Source organism: Salvelinus sp. IW2-2015, linkage group LG17, assembly GCF_002910315.2.
Source record: "Salvelinus sp. IW2-2015 linkage group LG17, ASM291031v2, whole genome shotgun sequence".
Classification (NCBI taxonomy): domain Eukaryota; kingdom Metazoa; phylum Chordata; class Actinopteri; order Salmoniformes; family Salmonidae; genus Salvelinus; species Salvelinus sp. IW2-2015.
This window is the reverse complement of record NC_036857.1, coordinates 29503714-29526388: the sequence shown is the minus strand read 5'-3', so window position 1 is coordinate 29526388 and position 22675 is coordinate 29503714. Positions and strand designations below refer to the sequence as shown.

The following is a 22675-nucleotide window of genomic DNA, read 5'->3' as shown; positions in this document are numbered from 1 at the left end:
TTGGCACAATGCATTGGGGCAGGTAGCGTCCTCCTGGCATCCGCCAAACCCAGATTTGTCCGTCAGACTGCCAGATGGTGAACCGGGATTCATTATGCCAGAGAACACGTTTTCACTGCTCCAGAGTCCAATGGCGGCGAGCTTTACACCACTCCAGCCGACGCTTGGCATGCGCTTGGTGATCGGCCATGGAAGCCCATTTCATGAAGCTCCCGACGAACAGTTATTGTGCTGACGTTGGCGTCCAGATTCAGTTTGGAATTTGGTAGTGAGTGTTGCAACCAAGGACAGACGATTTTTACACGCTTCAGCACTCTGCAGTCCAGTACAAGCCTATCACTTCTCGGCTGAGCCGTTGTTGCTCCTAGACGTTTCCACTTCCCAATAACAGCACTTACAGCTGACCGAGGCAGCTCTAGCAGGACAGAAATTTGACGAACTGACTTGTTAGAAAGGTGGTATCCTATGACGGTGCCACGTACGGGCCTTTCTACTGCTAATGTTTGCCTATGGTGATTGGATGACTGTGTGCTCGATTTTACACACCTGTCAGCAACGGGTGTGGCTGAAATGGCCATATCCACTAATTTGAAAGGTTGTCCACATACTTTAGGCCATGTAGTGTGTGTGTGTGTGTGTGTGTATATATATATATATATATATATTTACATACATACATACATACATACATACAGTTGAATTCGGAAGTTTACATACACCTTAGCCAAATACATTTAAACTCAGTTTTTCACAATTCCTGACATTTAATCCTAGTAAAAATTCCCTGTCTTAGGTCAGTTAGGATCACCACTTTATTTTAAGAATGATGAATATGGTCAGAATAATGTAGAAGAAGAGAAGATTTAATTTCAGCTTCTATTCTGCTTCATCACAAGTTCCAGTTGGGTCAGAAGTTTACATACATCAATATATTTGGTAGCATTGACTATAATTGTGATTAATCTTGGAAATACAAATGTTTTGGGTAGCCTTCCACAAGCTTCCCACAATAAGTTGGATGAATTTTGGCCCATTCCTCCTGACAGAGCTGGTGTAACTTAGTCAGGTTTGTAGGCCTCCTTGCTCGCACATGCTTTTTCAGTTCTGCCTAGACATTTTCTATAGGATTGAGTTCAGGGCTTTGTGATGGCCACTCCAATACCTTGACTTTGTTGTCCTTAAGCCATTTTGCCACAACTTTGGAAGTATGCTTGGGATCATTGTCCATTTGGAAGACCCATTTGCGACCAAGCTTGAACTTCCTGACTGATGTCTTGAGATGTTGCTTCAATAGAGCCATATAATTTTCCTTTCCTCATGATGCCATCCATTTTGTGAAGTGCACCAGTCCCTCCTGCAGCAAAGCACCCCCACAACATGATGCTGCCACTCCCGTGCTTCACGGTTGGGACGGTGTTCTTTGGCTTGCAAGCCTCCCCCTTTTTCCTCCAAACATAACGATGGTCATTATGGCCAAACAGTTCTATTTTTTTTCATCAGACCAGAGGACATTTCTCCAAAAAGTATGATCTTTGTCCCCATGTGCAGTTGCAAACCATAGTCTGGAATTTTATGGCGGTTTTGGAGCAGTGGCTTCTTCCTTGCTGAGAGGCCTTTCAGGTTATGTCGATATAGAACTCTTTTTACTGTGGATATAGATACTTTTGTACCTGTTTCCTCCAGCATCTTCACAAGGTCCTTTGCTGTTGTTCTGGAATTGACAAGCACTTTTTGCACCAAAGTACGTTCATCTCTAGGAGACAGAATGTGCGTCTCCTTCCTGAGCGGTATGATGGCTGTTGGGTTCCATGGTGTTTATACTTGCGTACTATTGTTTGTACAGATGAACGTCGTACCTTCAGGCATTTGGAAATTGCTCCCAAGGATGAACCAGACTTGTGGAGGTCTACAATTATTTTTCTGAGGTCTTGGCTGATTTCTTTTGAATTTCCCATGATGTCAAGCAAAGAGGCACTGAGTTTGAAGGTAGGCCTTGAAATACATCCACAGGTACACCTCCAATTGACTCAAATAATGTCAATTAGCCTATCAGAAGCGTCTAAAGCCATGACATCATTTTCTGGAATTTTCCAAGTTGTTTAAAGGCACAGTCAACTTAGTGTATGTAAACTTCTGACCCACTGGAATTGTGATACAGTGAATTATAAGTGAAATAATCTGTCTGTAAACAATTGTTGGGAAAATTACTTGTGTCATGCACAAAGTAGATGTCCTAACCGACTTGCTAAAACATTTACATTTACATTTACATTTAAGTCATTTAGCAGACTATAGTTTGTTAACAAGAAATTTGTGGAGTGGTTGAAAAATTAGTTTTAATGACTCCAACCTAAGTTTATGTAAACTTCTGACTTCAACTGTATATACAGTGGGGAGAACAAGTATTTGATACACTGCTGATTTTGCAGGTTTTCCAACTTACAAAGCATGTAGAGGTCTGTAATTTTTATCATAGGTACACTTCAACTGTGAGAGACGGAATCTAAAACAAAAATCCAGAAAATCACATTGTATGATTTTTAAGTAATTAATTTGCATTTTATTGCATAACATAAGTATTCGATACATCAGAAAAGCAGAACTTAATATTTGGTACAGAAACCTTTGTTTGCAATTACAGAGATCATACGTTTCCTGTAGTTCTTCACCAGGTTTGCACACACTGCAAGCAGGGGATTTTGGCCCACTCCTCCATACAGACTTCTCCAGATCCTTCAGGTTTCGGGGCTGTGCTGGGCAATACGGACTTTCAGCTCCCTCCAAAGATTTTCTATTGGCGTTCAGGTTCTGGAGACCTGCTAGGCCACTCCAGGACTTGAGATGCTTCTTACGGGAGCCCACTCCTTAGTTGCCCTGGTGTGTGTTTCGGCGTGCGTTCATGCTGGAAGACCCCAGCCACGACCATCTTCAAATCGCTCTTACTGAGGGAAGCGAGGTTGTTGGCCAAGATCTCGCGATACATGCACCCCATCCATCCTCCCTCAATACGGGCAGTCGTCCTGTCCCCTTTGCAGAAAGCATCCCCAAAGAATGATGTTTCCACCTCCATGCTTTCACGGTTGGGATGGTGTTCTTGGGGTTGTACTCATCTTGCTTCTTCCTTCCAAAACCGGCAAGTGAGTTATGACCAAAAGCTCTATTTTTGTCCTCATCAGACACATGACCTTCTCCCATTCCTCCTCTGGATATCCACAGATGGTCAGTTGGCAAACTTCAGAAGGGCCTGGACATGCACTGGCTTGAGCAGGGGACCTTGCGTGCGCTGCAGGATTTAATCCATGACGGTGTTGTGTGTTACAATGGTTTTCCTCTGAGATGTTGTCCCAGCTCTCTTCAGGTCATTGACCAGGTCCAGCCGTGTAGTTCTGGCTGATCCCTCACTTTCATGATCATTGATGCCTCACGAGGTGAGATCTTTGCATGGAGCCCCAGACCGAGGGTGATTTGACCGTCATCTTGAAACTTCTTCCTATTTTCTAATAATTGCGCCAACAGTTGTTGCCTTCTCACCAAGCTGCTTGCCTATTGTCCTGTAGCCCCTCCAGCCTTGTGCAGGTCTACAATTTAGCCCTGATGTCCTTACACAGCTCTCTGGTCCTTGGCCTTTGTGGGAGAGGTTGGAGTCTGTTTGATTTGAGTGTGTGGACAGGTGTCTTTTATACAGGTAACGAGTTCAAACAGGTGCAGTTAATACAGGTAATGAGTGGAGAACAGGAGGGCTTCTTAGGAAAAACTAACAGGTCTGTGAGAGCCGGAATTCTTACTGGTTGGTAGGTGATCAAATACTTATGTCATGCAATAAAATGCAAATTAATTACTTAAAAAATCATACAATGTCATTTTTCTGGAATTTTATTTTAGATTCCGTCTCTCACAGTTGAAGTGTACCTATGATAAAATTACAGACCTCTACATGCTTTGTAAGTAGGAAAACCTACAAAATCGGCAGTGTATCAAATACTTGTATCCCCACTGTATATATATCACTGCTCAAAAAAATAAAGGGAACACTTAAACAACACAATGTAACTCCAAGTCAATCACACTTCTGTGAAATCAAACTGTCCACTTAGAGAAGCAACACTGATTGACAATAAATTTCACATGCTGTTGTGCAAATGGAATAGACAAAAGGTGGAAATTATAGGCAATTAGCAAGACACCCCAATAAAGGAGTGATTCTGCAGGTGTTGACCACAGACCACTTCTCAGTTCCTATGGCTTCCTGGCTGATGTTTTGGTCACTTTTGAATGCTGGGCTGGTGCTCTCACTCTAGTGGTAGCATGAGACGGAGTCTACAACCTACACAAGTGGCTCAGGTAGTGCAGCTTCATCCAGGATGGCACATCAATGCGAGCTGTGGCAAAAAGGATTTGCTGTGTCTGTCAGCGTAGTGTCCCCAGAGCATGGAGGCGCTACCAGGAAACATGCCAGTACATCAGGAGACGTGGAGGAGGCCGTAGGAGGGCAACAACCCAGCAGCAGGACCGCTACCTCCGCCTTTGTGCAAGGAGGAGCACTGCCAGAGCCCTGCAAAATGACCTCCAGCAGGCCACAAATGTGCATGTGTGTGCTCAAATGCCAAACGTCCTGCACGGTGTTGGGCTGTAAGCACAACCCCCACCTGTGGACGTCGGGCCCTCATACCACCTTCATGGAGTCTGTTTCTGACCAAATCAATTTAGATTTGGGCCACCAGATGGCAGCAGGGTGTGTGCAAAGTTTCAGACTGATTCAGTGAAGCATTACATTACTACACTATATTTTGTATCAAGTCTGCCAGGAGTTATTCCAAATCAGTCGAATTGGTCAATTGATACATTTTCAAGTACATAACTATAGAGAACATACATTTTTTATTACCATAGCATTTTTGTAAGTTTACACACTCCCAGGAATGTCATACATGGTGGATAATTAGCTTCACACATTTAGATGGCCGGGCGGGGTGAATGTGGGGCCAGAGACGGCAGGGGTTCAAACTGTAGAACACAGTTCCTACATTTGAATATAAAAATAGATTTTATCAAACAAAACTATGCTACCTTTTATCTCTAGGATCCTCAGGATGACAAATCAGAGCAAGATTACTGAATGTAAGTACATTATTTACCTTCAGAGGTGAATGTATCAAACCAGTTGCCGTGATAAAAATGTTTTGTTGTTGTGCACTCTCCTCAAACAATGGCATGGTATTTTTCACTGTAATAGTAGAGGTTAAGTTTTAAAACTGAACAGTTTCTCTGCCCAATGACAAAATGTGTGGAATTGCAGGAAATTAGTTTGAAAACAACACATTTTTCTCTCCGATGCCAAGAGGCTGGATTTTAAAATGTTAATTCCCTGGGCCTAAGACTTGGTTCGTCCAGCCATGCAGAAGTTATAGTAAAACTTATTGTATTTTTTTATTTAATTACATTTTTTAATCTCACTCAAGTTGTGTTCTGATTATGTCCCTGAAGAATTTGCTATCACAAAAGGGGTCCTGGGCCCCTAAAAGTTTGAGAACCCCTGCCCTACATGGTCAAAAGTAGTACAATATAAAGGGAATAGGATGCTTTTTGGGACGTAGCTCCGATATCCTTATGTAATGTCTGTTTGGCTCCTTTCTAATCTTAATCTTACAGTGCAATCTTACAGTGTACAGCCAAGGATAAAGCATGTCCTGATCTCCATATTATGGTGCCTTGAAAACAGGTCCATGTAAAGTACTGTCTGTCTGGTAATTTTATTTTATCGTTATGGAAACAATATGTCAGTAGCCATGTCCTATGTTATGGTGAATGCTGAACCTTCAGAGAGCTAATGTAATGGTGTATGGAGAACATACAGAGGCCCTTACCATAGCTAATGTAATGGTGTATGGAGAACATACAGAGGCCCTTACCATAGCTATGTATGGGTGTATGGAGAACATACAAGAGGCCTTACCATAGCTAGTAGAATGGGTGTATGGAGAACATACAGAGCCCTTACCATAGCTAATGTAAATGGTGTATGGAGAACATACAGAGGCCCCTTACCATAGCTATGTAATAGGTGTATGGAGAACATACAGAGCCCTTACCATAGCTAATGTAATGGTGTATGGAGAACATTATCAGAGCCCCTTACCATAGCTAATGTAATGGTGTATGGAGAACATACAGAGGCCCTTACCATAGCTAATGTAATGGAGCAACCATAGCTAATTGGATTGATTACAATGTCATTCAGCCTGTATGTATGTTAACGTCGTCTGTTCTGTGTTTTCCTGTTGTCTGTCCAGACTGGATCTATGGAACAGCTGCATGTGAGCACTCCAACAGGCACAGCAAGTGAGTTACCCCTCCCTGGCTTTGTCCAAAATGGCAACTACAGTGCATTGGGAAAGTTTTCAGGCCCCTTGACTTGTTCTACATTTTGTTACATTACAGCCTTATTCTAAAATGTATTAAAGTTTTTAGACATTTTTGCTAATGAAAAAACCCCCGGAAATATCACATTTACATAGCATTCATTACTCAGTACTTTGTTGAAGCCCCTTTGGCAGTGATTAAGTCTTCTTGGGTATGACACTCAAGCTCTGTCAGGTTGGCTGCACAGTTATTTTCAGGTCTCTCCGGAGAGGTTTGATCGGGTTCAAGTCCGGGCTTTGGCTGGGCCACTCAAGGACATTCAGAGACTTGTCCCGAAGCTACTTGTTACAAAACCCTTTGGCCCTGCAGTCTAGGGGGGATGGAAACGAGACCCGTAACATATCTCATGCAAATCATAACAGTGAAAAGGAACAGTGAGAACTAAAAACAACAGACAACCTAAATCTACCGTCAAACACTTAAGGTTTATTGTTCAAACACACGGTAATGGGGTGGGACGGCTGAGCTGGACCCAAGGAAAGAACTCATATTTCTTTTAAACCCTAAGCTAGTCTAGCCTGCTTCATGAACAGCTAGCTAACTAACCAATATAATACAGTGGGTGGTCCACCCAGTTCTAACTAGGGTACTTAGACAAAGTTTTCCTACGGGTAATGTATGCCCATGGGTGACTTGGCATCCCCTTTTCCCACCAACAAACAAACAGTCATACACCACAACAATACATACTCACATAATATCGGACAAATGTGACATGTAGGCGCAAAAACAAAAGAGATAGCTTCAGAGACAACTGATTGAGTTTCTTTTAAACCAAGGGAAAGGGGATGTGATTGGGTAAGGGAAAAGGAGCAGGTGTGTCTTCAGATTGGTCACTGATTGGCGACTGAGAAAACAAATACACACAGGATACCTGTATCCGTAACACCACTCCTGTGTTGTCTTGGCTGACATCGCCCCAGTAGGAGGTCCTGAGCGCTCTAGAGCAGGTTTTCATCACGGATCTCTGTACTTTGCTCCGTTCATCTTTCCCTCGATCCTGTCTAGTCTCCCAGTCCCTGCCGCTGAAAAACATCCCCACAGCATGATGCTGCCACCACCATGCTTCCCCGTAGGTAGGGATGGTATTGGCCAGGTGATGAGCGGTGCCTGGTTTCCTCCAGACGTGACGCTTGACATTTATGCCAAAGAGTCCAATCTTGCTTTCAACCTTGTTTCTCCTGGTCTGAGAGTCTTTTAGGTGCCTTTTGGCAAACGCTAAGCGGTCTGTCATGAGCCTTTTACTGAGGGGTGCCTTCCATCTGGCCACTCTACCATAAAGGCCTGATTGGTGGAGTGCTGCAGAGATGGTTAACCTTCTGGAAGGTTCTGTCTCCACAGAGGAACACTGGAGCTCTGTCTGATTAACCATCAGGTTCTTGACCATCAGGTTCTTCCCTGACGAAGGACCTTCTCCCCCAATTGCTCAGTTTGACCTGGCGGCCAGTTCTAGTAAGAGTCTTGGTGGTTCCAAACTGCTTCCATTTAAGAATGATGGAGGCCACTGTGTTCTTGTGGACCTTCAATGCTCAGGAAATGTTTTGGTACCCTTCCCAGATCTGTGCCTCGACACAACCCTTTCTCGGAGCTCTACGAACAATTCCTTCGACCGCATGGCTTGGTTTTTGCTCTGACATGCACTATCAACTGTGGGACCTTTATATAGACAGGTGTGTGTCTTTCCAAAACATGTCCAATCAATTGAATTTACCACAGGTGGACGCCAATCAAGTTGTAGAAACATCTCAAGGATGATCAATGGAAACAGGATGCACCTGAGCTCAATTTCAACTCTCATAGTAAAGGGTCTGAATACTTATGTAAAATATTTCTGTTTTGTTTTTTATAAATGTGCAAACATTTCTAAAAACCTGTTTTCACTTTGTCATTATCAGGTATTGTGTGTAGAGTGATGAGGGGGAAAAAATTGTTTCAATTTTAGAATAAGGGTGTAACGTAACAAAATGTTGGAAAAAGTGATGCGGACTGAATACTTTCCGAATGCACTGCATTTCCCTATATAGTGCACTTCTTTTGACCAGATCCCTATGGGCCCTGGTCAATAGTAGTGCACTATATAGGGAATAGAATGCAATTTGGGACTCGCCCCTCCTCCTCCCCACTAGTCCTCCTATACTATATGACCCTATGTAGGTTAGATAGATAAGATCAAATAAATGCATAATTGTCCATTTACATTTTCGTAGTTGATTTTATTGCAACAAACTTTTTACACAGTTCGATTGACATGATATACTATCTCTCTCCATCTTCAAGTGAACTATAAATGGTCATGGCATCTGGTGCTTTGCCCTTGGAGTAGGTTACTATTTTACAACATGATGTTAGATGGTTCCTCAGCCGGAAAGTAGTCCATGGGCAAGGAGATATTGTAATCCATTGTTTGCTTTTCTTTAAATCCATTACAAAGTTCAACTAAGTATAGCCACCTTTAGCAAATACATCTATGGTAGTGATAGGGGCATGTGAACATGTTTTTTTTGTTGGCCAAATCATCTTTAAGTAAATATGAAGTTGATTTCAGGTGATTTTGGTCACATGCACCTATTACTTTCATACATTTTTGCTAGTTGTGGCTTAAGTTAGCTGAAGTTTGAAATGGTTGTTTAAGGAAAACAAACCATGGATTACGATTTCTCCAGGCCCATAGACTACTTTCAGGGTTAGGAACCATCTAACATCATGTTAGATTATTATTATTATTCATGATTATTATTTGACCATGCCCTAACCCATTTTTAACCATTTCATGTGTCTGAGGTAGAACTCCTCCTGCCTGGCAGGCCCAGAGAGCAAATCAAGTGCACCTATAGGCCTACCACTGACCAATCAGATGGCTCAGATCCCCGTGTCTGCACAGTTTCCTCACGACAGTGTAAAAAGAAGGGTTGAATGCACCGCAAAGTTGATAATGTGAGATTTTAAAAGCATGACTAGAGAGAGACTCAATGAATACAGAAAAGAGCTGCTGTTTTTATGAGTAAGTTCATATTTAAGTTGTTATTCAGCACTGTCAACACTTTGTTCAACAGTTCTATAAGACATGAAATGCACGTTCTTGTGTCTTTTTTAATATTGAGGAATATTTCACTTGCTCTGGTCATAGGAGTAACAACATGAATTGGTGCATGAGGCTGAAATAATGCTGCGCGACTTAAGTTTCGTTATTAACTGAAGACTGTGTCCCCTTTTCTCAGCGGAGAGAAGGGGATGGTGAGTCTGGGGAGATGCAGCCTCACCACTGCTGCCTCCCTCCCCTCAGGCTGACCATCAGATGCAGGCCATCAGTCCAGTAAAAAAAAGCTTATTATTATCACTCAGCTGTGCCTCACAAGTAATACAACAAATTATCTATTACCAGTGTGATCATATACCTACAATTTTGAAGTATAATTTCAAAATGGTCTGAGAAGAGCAACATTGGCAGGGCAACTCAAGCATAGCCAATATGCAGTGATAATGTATTGGGCCTATAGCGTACTGTAGAAACATCATTGCTACAGAACTGTTTTTCATTGGTTAATGTTGCATAGGCTTACATTTTTTAAGTCATGTTAAAAAAACATCTCAGCAGTAGATCTCGGCTTGCATTTTGATTTAGTGATCTTGACTCAGCAAAGGTTGGTGACCACTGATCTATATGTTTATGTTTATGAAAGTAAAGTTAGTTAATTCAAGTGGGACCTTTTCTATATTATTTCGCTCTCTATCTGCCAGTTGTGCAGCTCCTTGTGATAAAGCATTATTAATGATTCTGAATTATTTCTAAAACATCTATATAGGTTTTATAAAGTGTTTAAGGGAACCTTGAAAGTTGTAGTTAGTTTAAAGTGGGACTTTTTATATATTATTTTATGTTCCAGTGGATTGGGCGCCTCAGTCGTCTCCGGTGGGCAGATGGAGGTTCTTCATCAACCAGACCATCAGACACAGAGACTCCACGTCCAACCAGGGAGGAGCGTCCACCCCTCCACCTCTCTCGACCGGAGAGGTCAGGGTGCCCCAGTCTACAGACAATGACAGAGGTACAGTAACAATATGATTGGGTTAATAAAAGACACACCTGGGCAGTAATCTAACACAGGGCAGCAATACCCCTTTCCCACTACCAAGCCCACCCCGAAAACAGCAGGCGTTGAAATGTTTTCTGAACTGTCCGGTGCAGTTAGTGTCCTGCTCCAAAGGTGGGCTATGCACTGTACAGAAAATGTTACAACCCCTTCTCCCATGTGCTGGTTTTAATATTGTCTTGTTGCATTGTCTTTTCCAACAACTATGGTGGAAGCGTAACCAGACCAGTGTAGTACGGCTGGGCTCGGCTTAGCTGTGTTTGGTTCTGTCTGTTGAGTAACACCAACTTAACCTCTGTCCCTCCTCTCTCTGGTCTTGTGTGCTCTGATTGTCGACTTACTTTAGAGGGGGGTGGAGGATCCCAGAGATCGGACTCCTCCTTCGCTGGAATGGTCTCCTCTCCTCCTCCCCGCTCCACGTCCACCCTGTGTGTCCCTGCCACCGCCTCCTCCCCCCCTGCCTCCGCCTCCACCGTTTCTGCCCCTGCCTCCATGTCTGCCCCCCCAGCCTCTGCTGCCCCCGCTCCTGACACGACTGCCTCTGCTGCCTCTGACAGTAGGGTTTCCGCCCTGACGTCTAGTCTCGCTAGTGCAGTTGTTGCCTCAGTCCCACACCCAGTCCCCGCTGCCTCGGCTGGCCTAGGCCTAGACCTGCAGGCTTCCATTGACCAAACTTCCAGTGCCACCACAGCAACATCTTCCATCCCAACCACCGCTGCCAACCTCCCAGTCCCTACCATGGTAGCTGCTTCTGCCACCATCGCGACCACTACCACCCCCTCTCCAACTGAAGCTCTGACCTCCCCAGCTACTAGTGGGGGCTCTATGGTGAGCCAGGGCCAAGGACCAAGCCTGGGGGATGTAGTAAAGGTGGCCACCCTAGGACAGTGTGTGTCTGGAGGGGACCACTCATCCACTGGCTCAATCCACCGTCCAATGGCTGTGGCTGCAGCCGTGGCCTCTCCTCCTGTTAGCCGTGCCGGTCTGGAGCAGCAGCAACAAACTCTGCCTCAGATGCAGTGCATAGCAGCCCAGGCTCAGCCTCAGGTCCGGTTACAACAGCAACTCCAGACAGTGCAACAGGTACAGCAGCAGCAACCGCTCCTAGAACATCAGCAACAACAACACCTGATGACTGTGCAACTCCAACAGGTACAGCAACAACAGCAAGAGTACCAAGAGCAGATACAACTGCAGCAGCAGAAGCAGCAACACACATTGCAACAATCTATTCAACAGTTGCAGATGCTGCAACAACTACAGCCACAACAGCAGCAGTCTGAGGTACATTTGCAGCCCCAGCTCAGTCACACAGAGCCATTACAACAACAGTGTATGTCCCTGCAATCACAGACAGAGATGTTGCCGCTGGCACTACAACAGACTCAGAAAATGCCTGTCCAAATGCAGAATGCAAAGTACAACGCACAGTTAAACATGCAACAGCTACACCAGTTGCCACCACCACAGCAAAAACAACCAGTCATTTCACAGCAACAGGCAGCGATTGACTTGCAGCCACAGCATCAGCAACAGTTAGCTCTGCAACAAGCACTGCATATTCAGCAGCAACAGCAAATGCTCCAGCAACAGCAGCAACAACAGCAGCAGCAACAACAGCAACAACAGCAGCAGCAACAGCAGCAGCAACATCAGCTGTCAGTGAACCAACAGTATGTCCAACAACAATCAGTACAGCCACTAAACATGGCACTGGTACAACAGCAAGCTCAACAACTCCCTCTAGAACAGACACAACAACTAGTACAGCAACATCATCAGCAGCAGCAACAACAAAAACAACAAGAGGTTAACCCTCAGCAGCCGCAGGTGCCCCAGCAGGCTCCTCTCCAGAAGCAGCCGTCATTACAACAGTCAGAGTGGGAGAGGTCTACAGAGGAGGACAGTGTGACAGAGGATACAGGCAGTCACTCTGCCCCTTTACATCCCTCCTCAGACGTATCTCTGCCCCCTCTGCCCCTCAACATTAACACAACCTCTGATGCCCCCCTACTGCCCCTCTCCCTCACCCTGACCCCATCCCCAGTCCAACCATCCTCTGTGGCCGAGTCGGACAGCGAGGGCCCTCCCAAAATCGAGTTTGTAGACAACCGCATTAAGACTCTGGATGAAAAGCTGAGGAACTTGTTGTATCAGGAGTATAGTAGTGGGGCAGCTGTGACGGGGGGAGCTGCTGTGGCTTCTACCGCAGGTGCCACCGCAGTGTCAGCAGCGTCTACATCGGCAGGAGGGGATGAATCCTCGGAGCCGCACTCGCTCCAACCCTCCTCCTTCCCTTCTCCCGTGTTGTCCTCCTCAGACACCTCTCCTCACTCCTCCACCACCTCCTCCACCACCTCCCGCTCCTCCTCCACCTCTCCTGACCTGGAAAGAGGGAGAGGAGTGGGGGAGGAGGCTCCACCAGCAAACCCGGTGGAGCAGCAGCCCGGCCCGTCTCTCTCCTCCGCCTCCCTCGCTTCCTCCCTCCTTGCCTCCCCACACGGAGACTTGGCCGGGCACCCGCCTATCCCTGGAGAACTCACCGTTTTTGTAAGTAAGGTCCACATATCTGGATGTTGAATTGAAACATTGAATAGTGTTTGATTGACTTTTACCTGAAACTTTATGTAAAGATCACTACTTCGATTGCCTTGTTCTTATGAATGTCTTTTTCAATGCTACGGTTCTTGTTATGTAAGTTTATGATATTCCAGCATCTCTTTTTTTTTCTCTCCGAGTGTCTCTACCCCCGATTTTGGCAGCAACTCTTACCATGTCGCTATGTTACCTGTCCCCTCCCCCTACCCCTCCAGGCTGCCCCCCCTCACTCTGACACCAGTACCCCAGGAGAAGTCACTACGTGGCCCCCAAATCTGCACCCCATCCCCCTGGGCCCTGGATCGCCGCCACAGCACAATGCAGGAGGTGGATATTTTGGCCTAAACCTGACATGTCCTAGTATCAGAAATCCCGTTAGCAAGAAATCCTGGACTCGCAAATTCAAAAGCTGGGCGTGCAAACTGCGCCACTCCGCCAGCTCGTTCAAGAAGCCCAGAGTCCAGCAAGGTAGCGTGATCTTAGAGAGAGAGGGTGAATGGGATGTTGGTTGGTGGGGGTGTTTATCTCAAATACAAATGGGTAGATACAGTATGTTTAGTGTAACCTAGTTGTGTTATTTCTGATCATCTTTGACAGCAATTATTTGATTGTTTATTCTTTAACAAGTAATTAGTAACTGTAATTGTATCTATTGTAATGTTATTATCTTTGTTGTATAGTGTCATGTCGATGATATCACTACATGATACATTACTCGTTTGGATTCATTTGTTTTGGAGAATGGCTTTACTAAATTTATTTTGGCAATCTTTTTTTTGTTTGCATGGGGGATAACTCACCCTTGGCATGAGGCTGGAATAGTGGAAAGAAGCATAGAGAAGAGGAGCCAGAGAAGGGGGGATGAGGAGGAAAAGAGTACAGAGTGTAGGAAGGAAGGAGGGAAGAGACGGGCATCATCAGGATGGTGATATGTCCTTGGTGCAGATGAGCTTACTACTGTAACTCCGGAGGTGCACCTGGATCTGCAGCCCCTGAGCTAGGATGCCCACCACAGCCCCGCCCCACCCTCTGCTCTGTAGGCCACTGCCCAGTCAGTGCCTACACACCAAACACTGCCCTCACCACACCTGCTGGCACAGAGTAGCTAAGAGCACCCCACACACACTCGCACATATACCACGGTTCAAGGACACACACATAATGTACACACAAACACTCCCCTACGTATTTATTTGGACAGTGAAGCTCAAACTTTTAATTTGGCTCTATACTCCAGCATTTGAGATCAAATGTTTTATATGAGGCAACTGTACAGAATGTCACATTTTTATTTGTATGAAAATACCATCACATGGTGACATTCTGTACTGTCACCTCATAAAACATTTGATCTCAAATCCAAAATGCTGGAGTACAGAGGCAAATGAAAGTTTTAGGTTCCCTGTCCAAATAAATATGTAGGGGCGTGTACATACCATGCTTTCAGGGCTCACTTACATACCACGCTTTGAGGGCTCACTTACATACCATGCTTTGAGGGCTCACAATCACACGTGGCACATGTCATGGCAATCCATGGCAATCACTGCATATGTATGCAGTACATTTAGATGCAATACATTCCTTAAAATACTTTCTACATGAGCCATTTGCTTGTCAGTATGTTATGTATTGTATGTGATATCCTAGATTATGATGACAGTCATAATTTACTATACATTGTGCACATTGTACAGAACAGGGTTTAGAAGTAACTACAGTACCAGTCAAAGGTTTGGACACACCTACTCATTCCAGGGTTTTTCTTTATTTTTACTATTTTCTACATTGTAGAATAATAGGGACGACATCAAAACTATGAAATAACACATATGGAATAATGTAGTAACCAAAAAAAGTGTTAAACAAATCAAAATATATTTTACATTTTAGATTCTTCAAAGTAGCCACCCTTTGCCTTGACAGTTTTGCACACTTTTGACTGGTACCGTATATATATATATATATATATATATATATATATATATATATATATATATATATATATATATATATATATATATATATATATATATACTGTTTCTTTCTTACCTGCATAGGCTTTTGTAAGGTTAAGCTTACAGTATAAGCTTATATTGTTTTACCAGACTGCTATTCTTGTATGTATTAGTGTGTTTCACTGTAGTTTAGTTATGTGTATTTTCATTTTACACTACATGGCCAAATGAGTGGATTCAGCTCTTTCAGCCACACCCAATTCTGACAGTTGTATAAAATTGAGCACACAGCCATGCAATCTCCATAGACAAACATTAGCAGTAGAATGGCCCGTACTGAAGAGCTCAGTGACTTTCAACGTGGCACCGTCATAGGATGCCACCTTTCAAACAAGTCAGTTTGTCAAATTTCTGCCCTGCTAGAGCTGCCCCGGTCAACTGTAAGTGCTGTTATTGTGAAGTGGAAACGTCTAGGAGCAACAATGGCTCAGCTGCGAAGTGGTAAGCCACACAAGCTCACAGAATGGGACTGAAGAGCGTAGCGCGTAACAGTTGTCTGTCCTCGGGTTGTAGCACTCACTACCGAGTTCCAAATTTCCTCTGGAAGCAACGTCAGCACAAGAACTGTTTGTCTGGATCTTCATGAAATTAGTTTCCATGGCCGAGCAGCCGCACACAAGCCTAAGATCAACATGCGCATGCCAAGCTTCGGCTGGAGTGGTGTAAAGCTCGCCTCCATTGGACTCTGGACCAGTGGAAATGCGTTCTCTGGAGTGATGAATCACGCTTCACCATCTGGCAATCCGACGGACGAATCTGAGTTTGGCGGATAACAGGAGAACGCTACCTGTAAAATTTGGTGGAGGAGGAATAATGGTCTGGGGCCGTTTTTCATGGTTTGGATTAAGGCCCCATAGTTCCAGTTAAGGGAATATTTGTATTGTTTATTTAAAAAACAACATTGGGTACTTTCTCTCCCCATTTTCGTGATATTCAATTGGTAGTTACAGTGTTGTCCCATCGCTGCAACTCCTGTACGGACTCGGGGCCATGTAGTGATTTGTTTTGAGAGGCGAAGGTCGAGAGCCATGTGTTCTCCGAAACACCAGTCCGCCAAGCCGCACTGCTTCTTTTCACACTGCATGCGCCCGGCTGCCACAAGGAGTCGACGCTGGGCCAATTGTGCTTCGCCTAATCGGTCTCCCGGTCGCGGCCGGTTGCGACACAGCCCGGGATCGAACCTGGATTTTTAGTGATGCAGTGCCTTAGACCGCTGCGCCAATTCTAGACGATTCTGTGCTTCCAACTTTGTGGCAACAGTTTGGGGGAAGGCCCTTTCCTGTTTCAGAATGAAAATGCCCCCGTGCACAAAGCGAGGTCCATACAAAAATGCTTTTTCAAGATCGGTGTGGAAGAACTTGACTGGCCTGCAGAGAACCCTGACTTCAACCCCATCGAACACCATTGGGATGAATTGGAACGCCGACTGAGAGCCAGGCCTAATCACCCAACATCAGTGCCGACCTCACTAATGCTCTTGTGGCTGAATGGAAGCAAGTCCCCGCAGCAGTGTTCGAACATCTAGTGGAAAGCCTTCCCAGAAGAGTGGAGGCTGTAATAGCAGCAAAGGGGGGACCAACTCCATATGAATGCCCATGAGTTTGGAATGAGATGTTGGCGAGCAGGTGTCCACATACTTTTGGACATGTAGTGTATGTGCACTTGTTCTACATATGTGTGTATACAGTTGAAGTCGGAAGTTTACAAACACTTAGGTTGGAGTCATTAAAACTCATTTTTAAACCACTCCACAAATTTCTTGTTAACAAACTATAGTTTTGGCAAGTCAGTTAGGACATCTACTTAGTGCATGACACAAGTCATTTTTCCAACAATTGTTTACAGACAGATTATTTCACTTATAGTTGAAGTTTACATACACCTTATCCAAATACATTTAAACTCGGTTTATCACAATTCCTGACATTTAATCCTAGTAACAATTCCCTGTGTTAGGTCAGTTAGGATCACCACTTTATTTTAAGAATTTGAAATGTCAGAATATTAGTAGAGAGAATTATTTATTTCAGCTTTTATTTCTTTCATCACATTCCCAGTGGGTCAGAAGTTTACATACACTCAATTAGTATTTGGTAGCATTGCCTTAAATTGTTCAACTTGGGTCAAAAGTTTCGGCTAGCCTTCCACAAGCTTCCTACAATACATTGGGTGAATTTTGGCCCATTCCTCCTGACAGAGCTGGTGTAACAGAGTCAGATTTGTAGGCCTCCTTACTCACACACGCTTTTTCAGTTCTGCCCACACATTTTCTATCGGATTGAGGTCAGGGCTTTGTGATGGCCACTCCAATACCTTGACTTTGTTGTCCTTAAGCCATTTTGCCACAACTTTGTAAGCATGCTTGGGGTCATTTTCCATTTGTAAGACCCATTTGCGACCAAGCTTTAAGTTCCTGACTGATGTCTTGAGATGTTGTTTCAGTATATACACATAATTTTCCTTCCTCGTGATGCCGTCTATTTTGTGAAGTCCACCAGTCCCTCCTGCAGCAAAGCATCCCCACAACATGATGCTGCCACCCCCGTGCTTCACGGTTGGGATGGTGTTCTTCGGCTTGCAAGCCGCCCCCTTTTTCCTCCAAACATAACGATGGTCATTATGGCCAAACAGTTCCATTTTTGTTTCATCAGACCAGAGGACATTTCTCCAAAAACTAGGATATTTGTCCCCATGTGCAGTTGCAAGCCGTAGTCTGGCTTTTTTTATGGCGGTTTTGGAGCAGTGGCTTTTTCCTTGCCGAGTGGCCTTTCAGGTTATGTCGATATAGGACTCGTTTTACTATGGATATAGATACTTTTCTACCTGTTTCCTCCAGCATCTTCACAAGGTCCTTTACTTTTGTTCTGGGATTGACTTTTCGCACCAAAGTACGTTCATCTCTAGCAGACAGAACGCCTCTCCTTCCTGAGCGGTATGATGGCTGCGTGGTCCCAAGAGGCACTGAGTTTTAAGGTAGACCTTGAAATACATCTACAGGTACATCTCCAATTGACTCAAATTATGTCAATTAGCCTAACTAAATATTCTAAAGCCATGACATCATTTTCTGGAATTTTCCAAGCTGTTTAAAGGTACAGTCAACTTAGTGTATGTAAACTTCTGACCCACTGGAATTGTGATACTGTAAATTATAAGTGAAATAATCTGTCTGTAAACTATTGTTGGAAAAATGACTTGTGTCATGCACAAAGTAGATGTACTAACCAACTTGCCAAAACTATAGTTTGTTAACAAGAAATTTGTGGAGTGGTTGAAAAACGAGTTTGAATGACTCCAACCTAAGTGTATGTAAACTTCCGACTTCAACTGTACAATTCACTGTATCACAATTCCAGTGGGTCAGACGTTTACATACACTAAGTTGACTGTGCCTTTAAACAGCTTGTAAAATTCCAGAAAATGATGTCATGGCTTTAGAAGCTTCTGTTAGGCTAATTGACATCATTTGAGTCAATCGGAGGTGTGTCTGTGGATGTTTTTCAAGGCCTACCTTCAAACTCAGTGCCTCTTTGCTTGACATCATGGGAAAATCAAAATAAATTAATTGTAGACCTCCACAAGTTTGGTTCATCCTTGGGAGCAATTTACAAATGCCTTAAGGTACATAGCCATCAAACCACTCAGGAAGGAGACTCGTTCTGTCTCCTAGAGATGAACGTACTTTGGTGCGAAAAGTGCAAATCAATCCCAGAATAACAGCAAAGGACCTTGTGAAGATGCTGGAGGAAACGGGTACAAAAGTATCTATATCCACAGTAAAACGAGTCATATATTGACATAACCTGAAAGGCCGCTCAGCAAGGAAGAAACCTCTTCTCCAAAACTGCCATAAAATAGCCAGACTACGGTTTGCAACTGCACATGGGGACAAAGATCCGAGTTTTTGGAGAAATGTCCTCTGGTCTGATGAAACAAAAATGGAACTGTTTGGCCATAATGACCATCATTATGTTTGGAGGAAAAAGGGGGAGGCTTGCAAACCGAAGAATACCATCCCAAATGTGAAGCATGAAGGTGGCAGCATCATGTTGTGGGGGTGCTTTGCTGCAGGAGGGACTGGTGCACTTCACAATATAGATGGCTCATGAAGAAGGACAATCATGTGGATATATTGAAGCAACAACTCAAGACATCAGGCAGGAAGTTAAAGCTTGGTCGCAAATGGGTCTTCCAAATGGACAATGACCCCAAGCATGCTTCCAAAGTTGTGGCAAAATGGCTTAAGAACAACAAAGTTAAGGTATTGGAGTGGCCATCAGAAAGCTCTGACCTCAATCCTATAGAAAATGTGTGGGCAGAACTGAAAAGGCGTGTGCGAGCAAGGAGGCCTACAAACCTGACTCAGTTACACCAGCTCTGTCAGGAGGAACGGGCCAAAATTCATCCAACTTATTGTGGGAAGGTTGTGGAAGGCTACCTGAAACGATTGACCCAAGTTAAACAATTTAAAGGCAATGCTACCAAATACTAATTGAGTGTATGTAAACTTCTGACCCACTGGGAATGTGATGAAAGAAATAAAAGCTGAAATAAATCATTCTCTACTATTATTCTGACATTTCACATTCTTAAAATGAAGTGGTGATCCTAACTGACCTAAGACAGGGAATTTTTACTAGGATTAAATGTCAGGAATTGTGATACACCTTAGCCAAATACATTTAAACTCAGTTTTTGTAAACTTGTGACTTCAACTGTATATGGTGATGTACTATCATACATAATGTGTAATACCATAACATCAGCAGCATTCATGCCAAGCTGTAAATTTTTACATTGATATCTCAAATGATGCAACATATTCATATACACACATTCTGTTTAGAAACCCCCCAGATATCATATTCCACGAATGACAACATCACTGTTAATCTACATTGTGGATGAATTCATTCATCCAGATTGACATGTGATGCTAGTGTGTGGGGTCTGATATGGTACAGGTACACTGTGTGTGTGTGMGGGGGGGGGGGGGGGGGGGGGTACTGATGCATACATTCAACTAACTGACCCCTCCCTAAAATGCATTTCTATCTCATGTCTTTGATATGTGAATATTAATTACTGACCTACAGTATATACCAACCCTCCCCACACCCCATGACATAATGCTTATTTAAGCATGTTTTTACTGTAGATGTTATTTTTAAGTTATCGTTATCATTAAGATGTTTTTATGCTTATTCCTGTCACTGTAAGAAAAGGACAGCAAAACATTATAAAAATGCTATAGTTTTCTAAATCAATGTAATGTCACACACACATTCCCATGAACTGTAAGCTTGTCTACAATAGAATACTTTTTTGTGTAGTCACAGGGCTGTTGTCAAATAATGTGATGTCATGATCTTTAACTCTGTTTTTCTGTGTTTGCGGTGTCTGTGTCCATGTCTTATCCCTGTGCTTGTCGATATACCCCTCTGTGTGTGCCTATTTCTGTGCGTTTGTCTATCTACCTTGTCCTCACGTCTGTATCTATACCCATGTGTGTCTCTGTCTCCGTGTCCTTGTCTCTCTATGTCCTCCTCTCTCTCCCCCTGTTGTTTTTCATTCCCCCTCTTTTTACCAGACGGTCACTCTAGTGGCAGTCAGGCAGTCAGAGAGGAGAGAGAGGGGGCTTCCTCCAACCCTCCTCACTCACTCAAGGGACGATTTCAGGTACAAAACAGACTCTAGACACTTGTGTAGTTCTGAAAATATTAGATAGGTTGGTGTAAGCAATATGGAAAAATAGCCTCACAGTGTACGAGAGGACACGATGGTACTACTACCAGGCCTATTAAATTCTTTCAGATCTATTAAGTGCCTAGAACTTCCTGATAATCACTTCCTGGTTAAATATCAGAATGTGCTGGAGAAGGAGGAACACACACAAACTTAATGACTCCCACTTTGTATTTTCCACAGGTCACCCCAGTGCCCCAGCCCCCTGAGGCCTCTCCCCCCAAGGAGGCAGCATGCGGTACGGGCAGCAGCCACAGGAAAGTGGGGCGCTTCTCTGTGACCCAGACGGAGGCCCAGAAAGAGGAGAAAGAACTGACGGACAGCTCCCCTGTGTCTCCTGACCTGGAGAGAGGGAGGAGGAGGACCCGAGGGAAGGAGGGAGAGAGGGAAGAAGGGAAGAGGACTCCAGCACTGAGCCACCCACCCCGAGGACATGGTCACGGGCATGGTCATTCTCCCCTGGGCAGTAGCGATGATGAGGAGAGTGAGATGGAGGATGAAGACCTGAGGAAGGAGCTGCACACGCTGAGAGAGAAGTGAGATGATACAATAGAATACCTAGTTTATTGGGAATTAATTTTGTGCAGTCAATGACCCATCTGGGAGACGGAGGGGAAAAAAGGGACAGGGTTTATTTTCAGTATCATTCAACATGTTGATGTTCTATTTTGACTGACCAATTTTTACTCTTTCTCCCACCCAACCACTCCATTCCATCCCTGCCTGTCTACATTCTCAACATATCACTCCTCAACTCTGTCGCTCTGCCATTAATGATCTCCCAAACCCCATTCTCTTCATGTCTCCCTCCTCCATTCCTCCCCCTGTATTTTACCTCTCTTCCCCAGGCACATCAAGGAGGTGGTGTCCCTCCACGCTCAGCAGAACAGACAGCTCCAGGAGCTGTACAGACAGCTGCGCTCCCTCAAAGACCACCGGCAGACCCTGCCCCGCACCCCACCCTTCCCCTCAGGGTCCCCAGCCCTCTCCCCCCGCAGGCCCAGGCAGGCCAAAGCCAAGCTCCGGCCCAGGCCCCACTCCCACATGGACAACAATGTACTCGCTGGTCACCCCGGTAACCAATCTCTCTTTCTGGGTCTACTCTCGGTCTTTCAGTCTTGATCTGTGTATTTCTCTCTCTCCCTCGGTCTTCTCTCTTTCTCTCTTCTCGCTCTCTGTTTTATCTTTCGCTCTCTCTCTCTCTCTCGATCATCTCTCTCCCACTGAACGTGATATATGTGATGTCTGACTCTGTTGTCTCTGCTGAAGGTATACAACAGTCCAGTAGTTTCTCAGGGGGAGAACAGAGAAAACTGCCGCCATACTGCAACCCAGAACAAACCACCCTACTGACTACCAAAAGAGGTAATGGTTTCACCGAAACCTAACTCTTCCTCTGAATAAGTAGTGTTTGATTGATTATCTTCCCTTTCTCTCTTCTCAGACCACAGTCCTCCCTCCCAGGGTGCCAGAAAGAGCATGTTCACAGATGACTTGCACAGACTGGTTGATGATTGGACGAAGGAGACAGTGGGTCCCGCCGCTCCCAAGCCCTCGCTCAATCAGATCAAGCAGATTCAGCAGGTGCAGGAGTTGGGAGGGTGGCCACAGGCCACAGAGGTAACGCACCAGGCCTCACATGACCTATACATATACAGTGCATGTGTATTTATTGCCCATGTACAGTATTCCATTGCCAATGTATTGTGTACACGCTTGTACATGTTTGTACAATTCAGTGTATGACTGCAAGCTACCAAAAACCGTTGGATGTCATTATTGTGTGTCACATTAGTGATGTCT

General features: G+C 44.4%; 1 protein-coding gene across 2 annotated transcripts in view; it reads left to right on the top strand.

The window, feature by feature from the left end:
- wnk3 (WNK lysine deficient protein kinase 3) overlaps positions 1 to 22675 on the top strand; it is a 60713-nt gene that overhangs the window by 35717 nt on the left and 2321 nt on the right. The window contains exons 15-23 of one of the 2 annotated variants that reach the window (XM_070448074.1): positions 6291 to 6339; positions 10305 to 10466; positions 10858 to 13061; positions 13325 to 13436; positions 20718 to 20806; positions 21056 to 21408; positions 21721 to 21947; positions 22142 to 22237; positions 22317 to 22492. In XM_070448074.1, the coding sequence (XP_070304175.1) occupies positions 6291 to 6339; positions 10305 to 10466; positions 10858 to 13061; positions 13325 to 13436; positions 20718 to 20806; positions 21056 to 21408; positions 21721 to 21947; positions 22142 to 22237; positions 22317 to 22492 (3468 nt within the window). Of the gene's footprint in view, positions 1 to 6290; positions 6340 to 10304; positions 10467 to 10857; positions 13062 to 13324; positions 13578 to 20717; positions 20807 to 21055; positions 21409 to 21720; positions 21948 to 22141; positions 22238 to 22316; positions 22493 to 22675 lie in introns of both variants that reach the window. The other variant, XM_070448073.1, reaches the window with a different exon arrangement.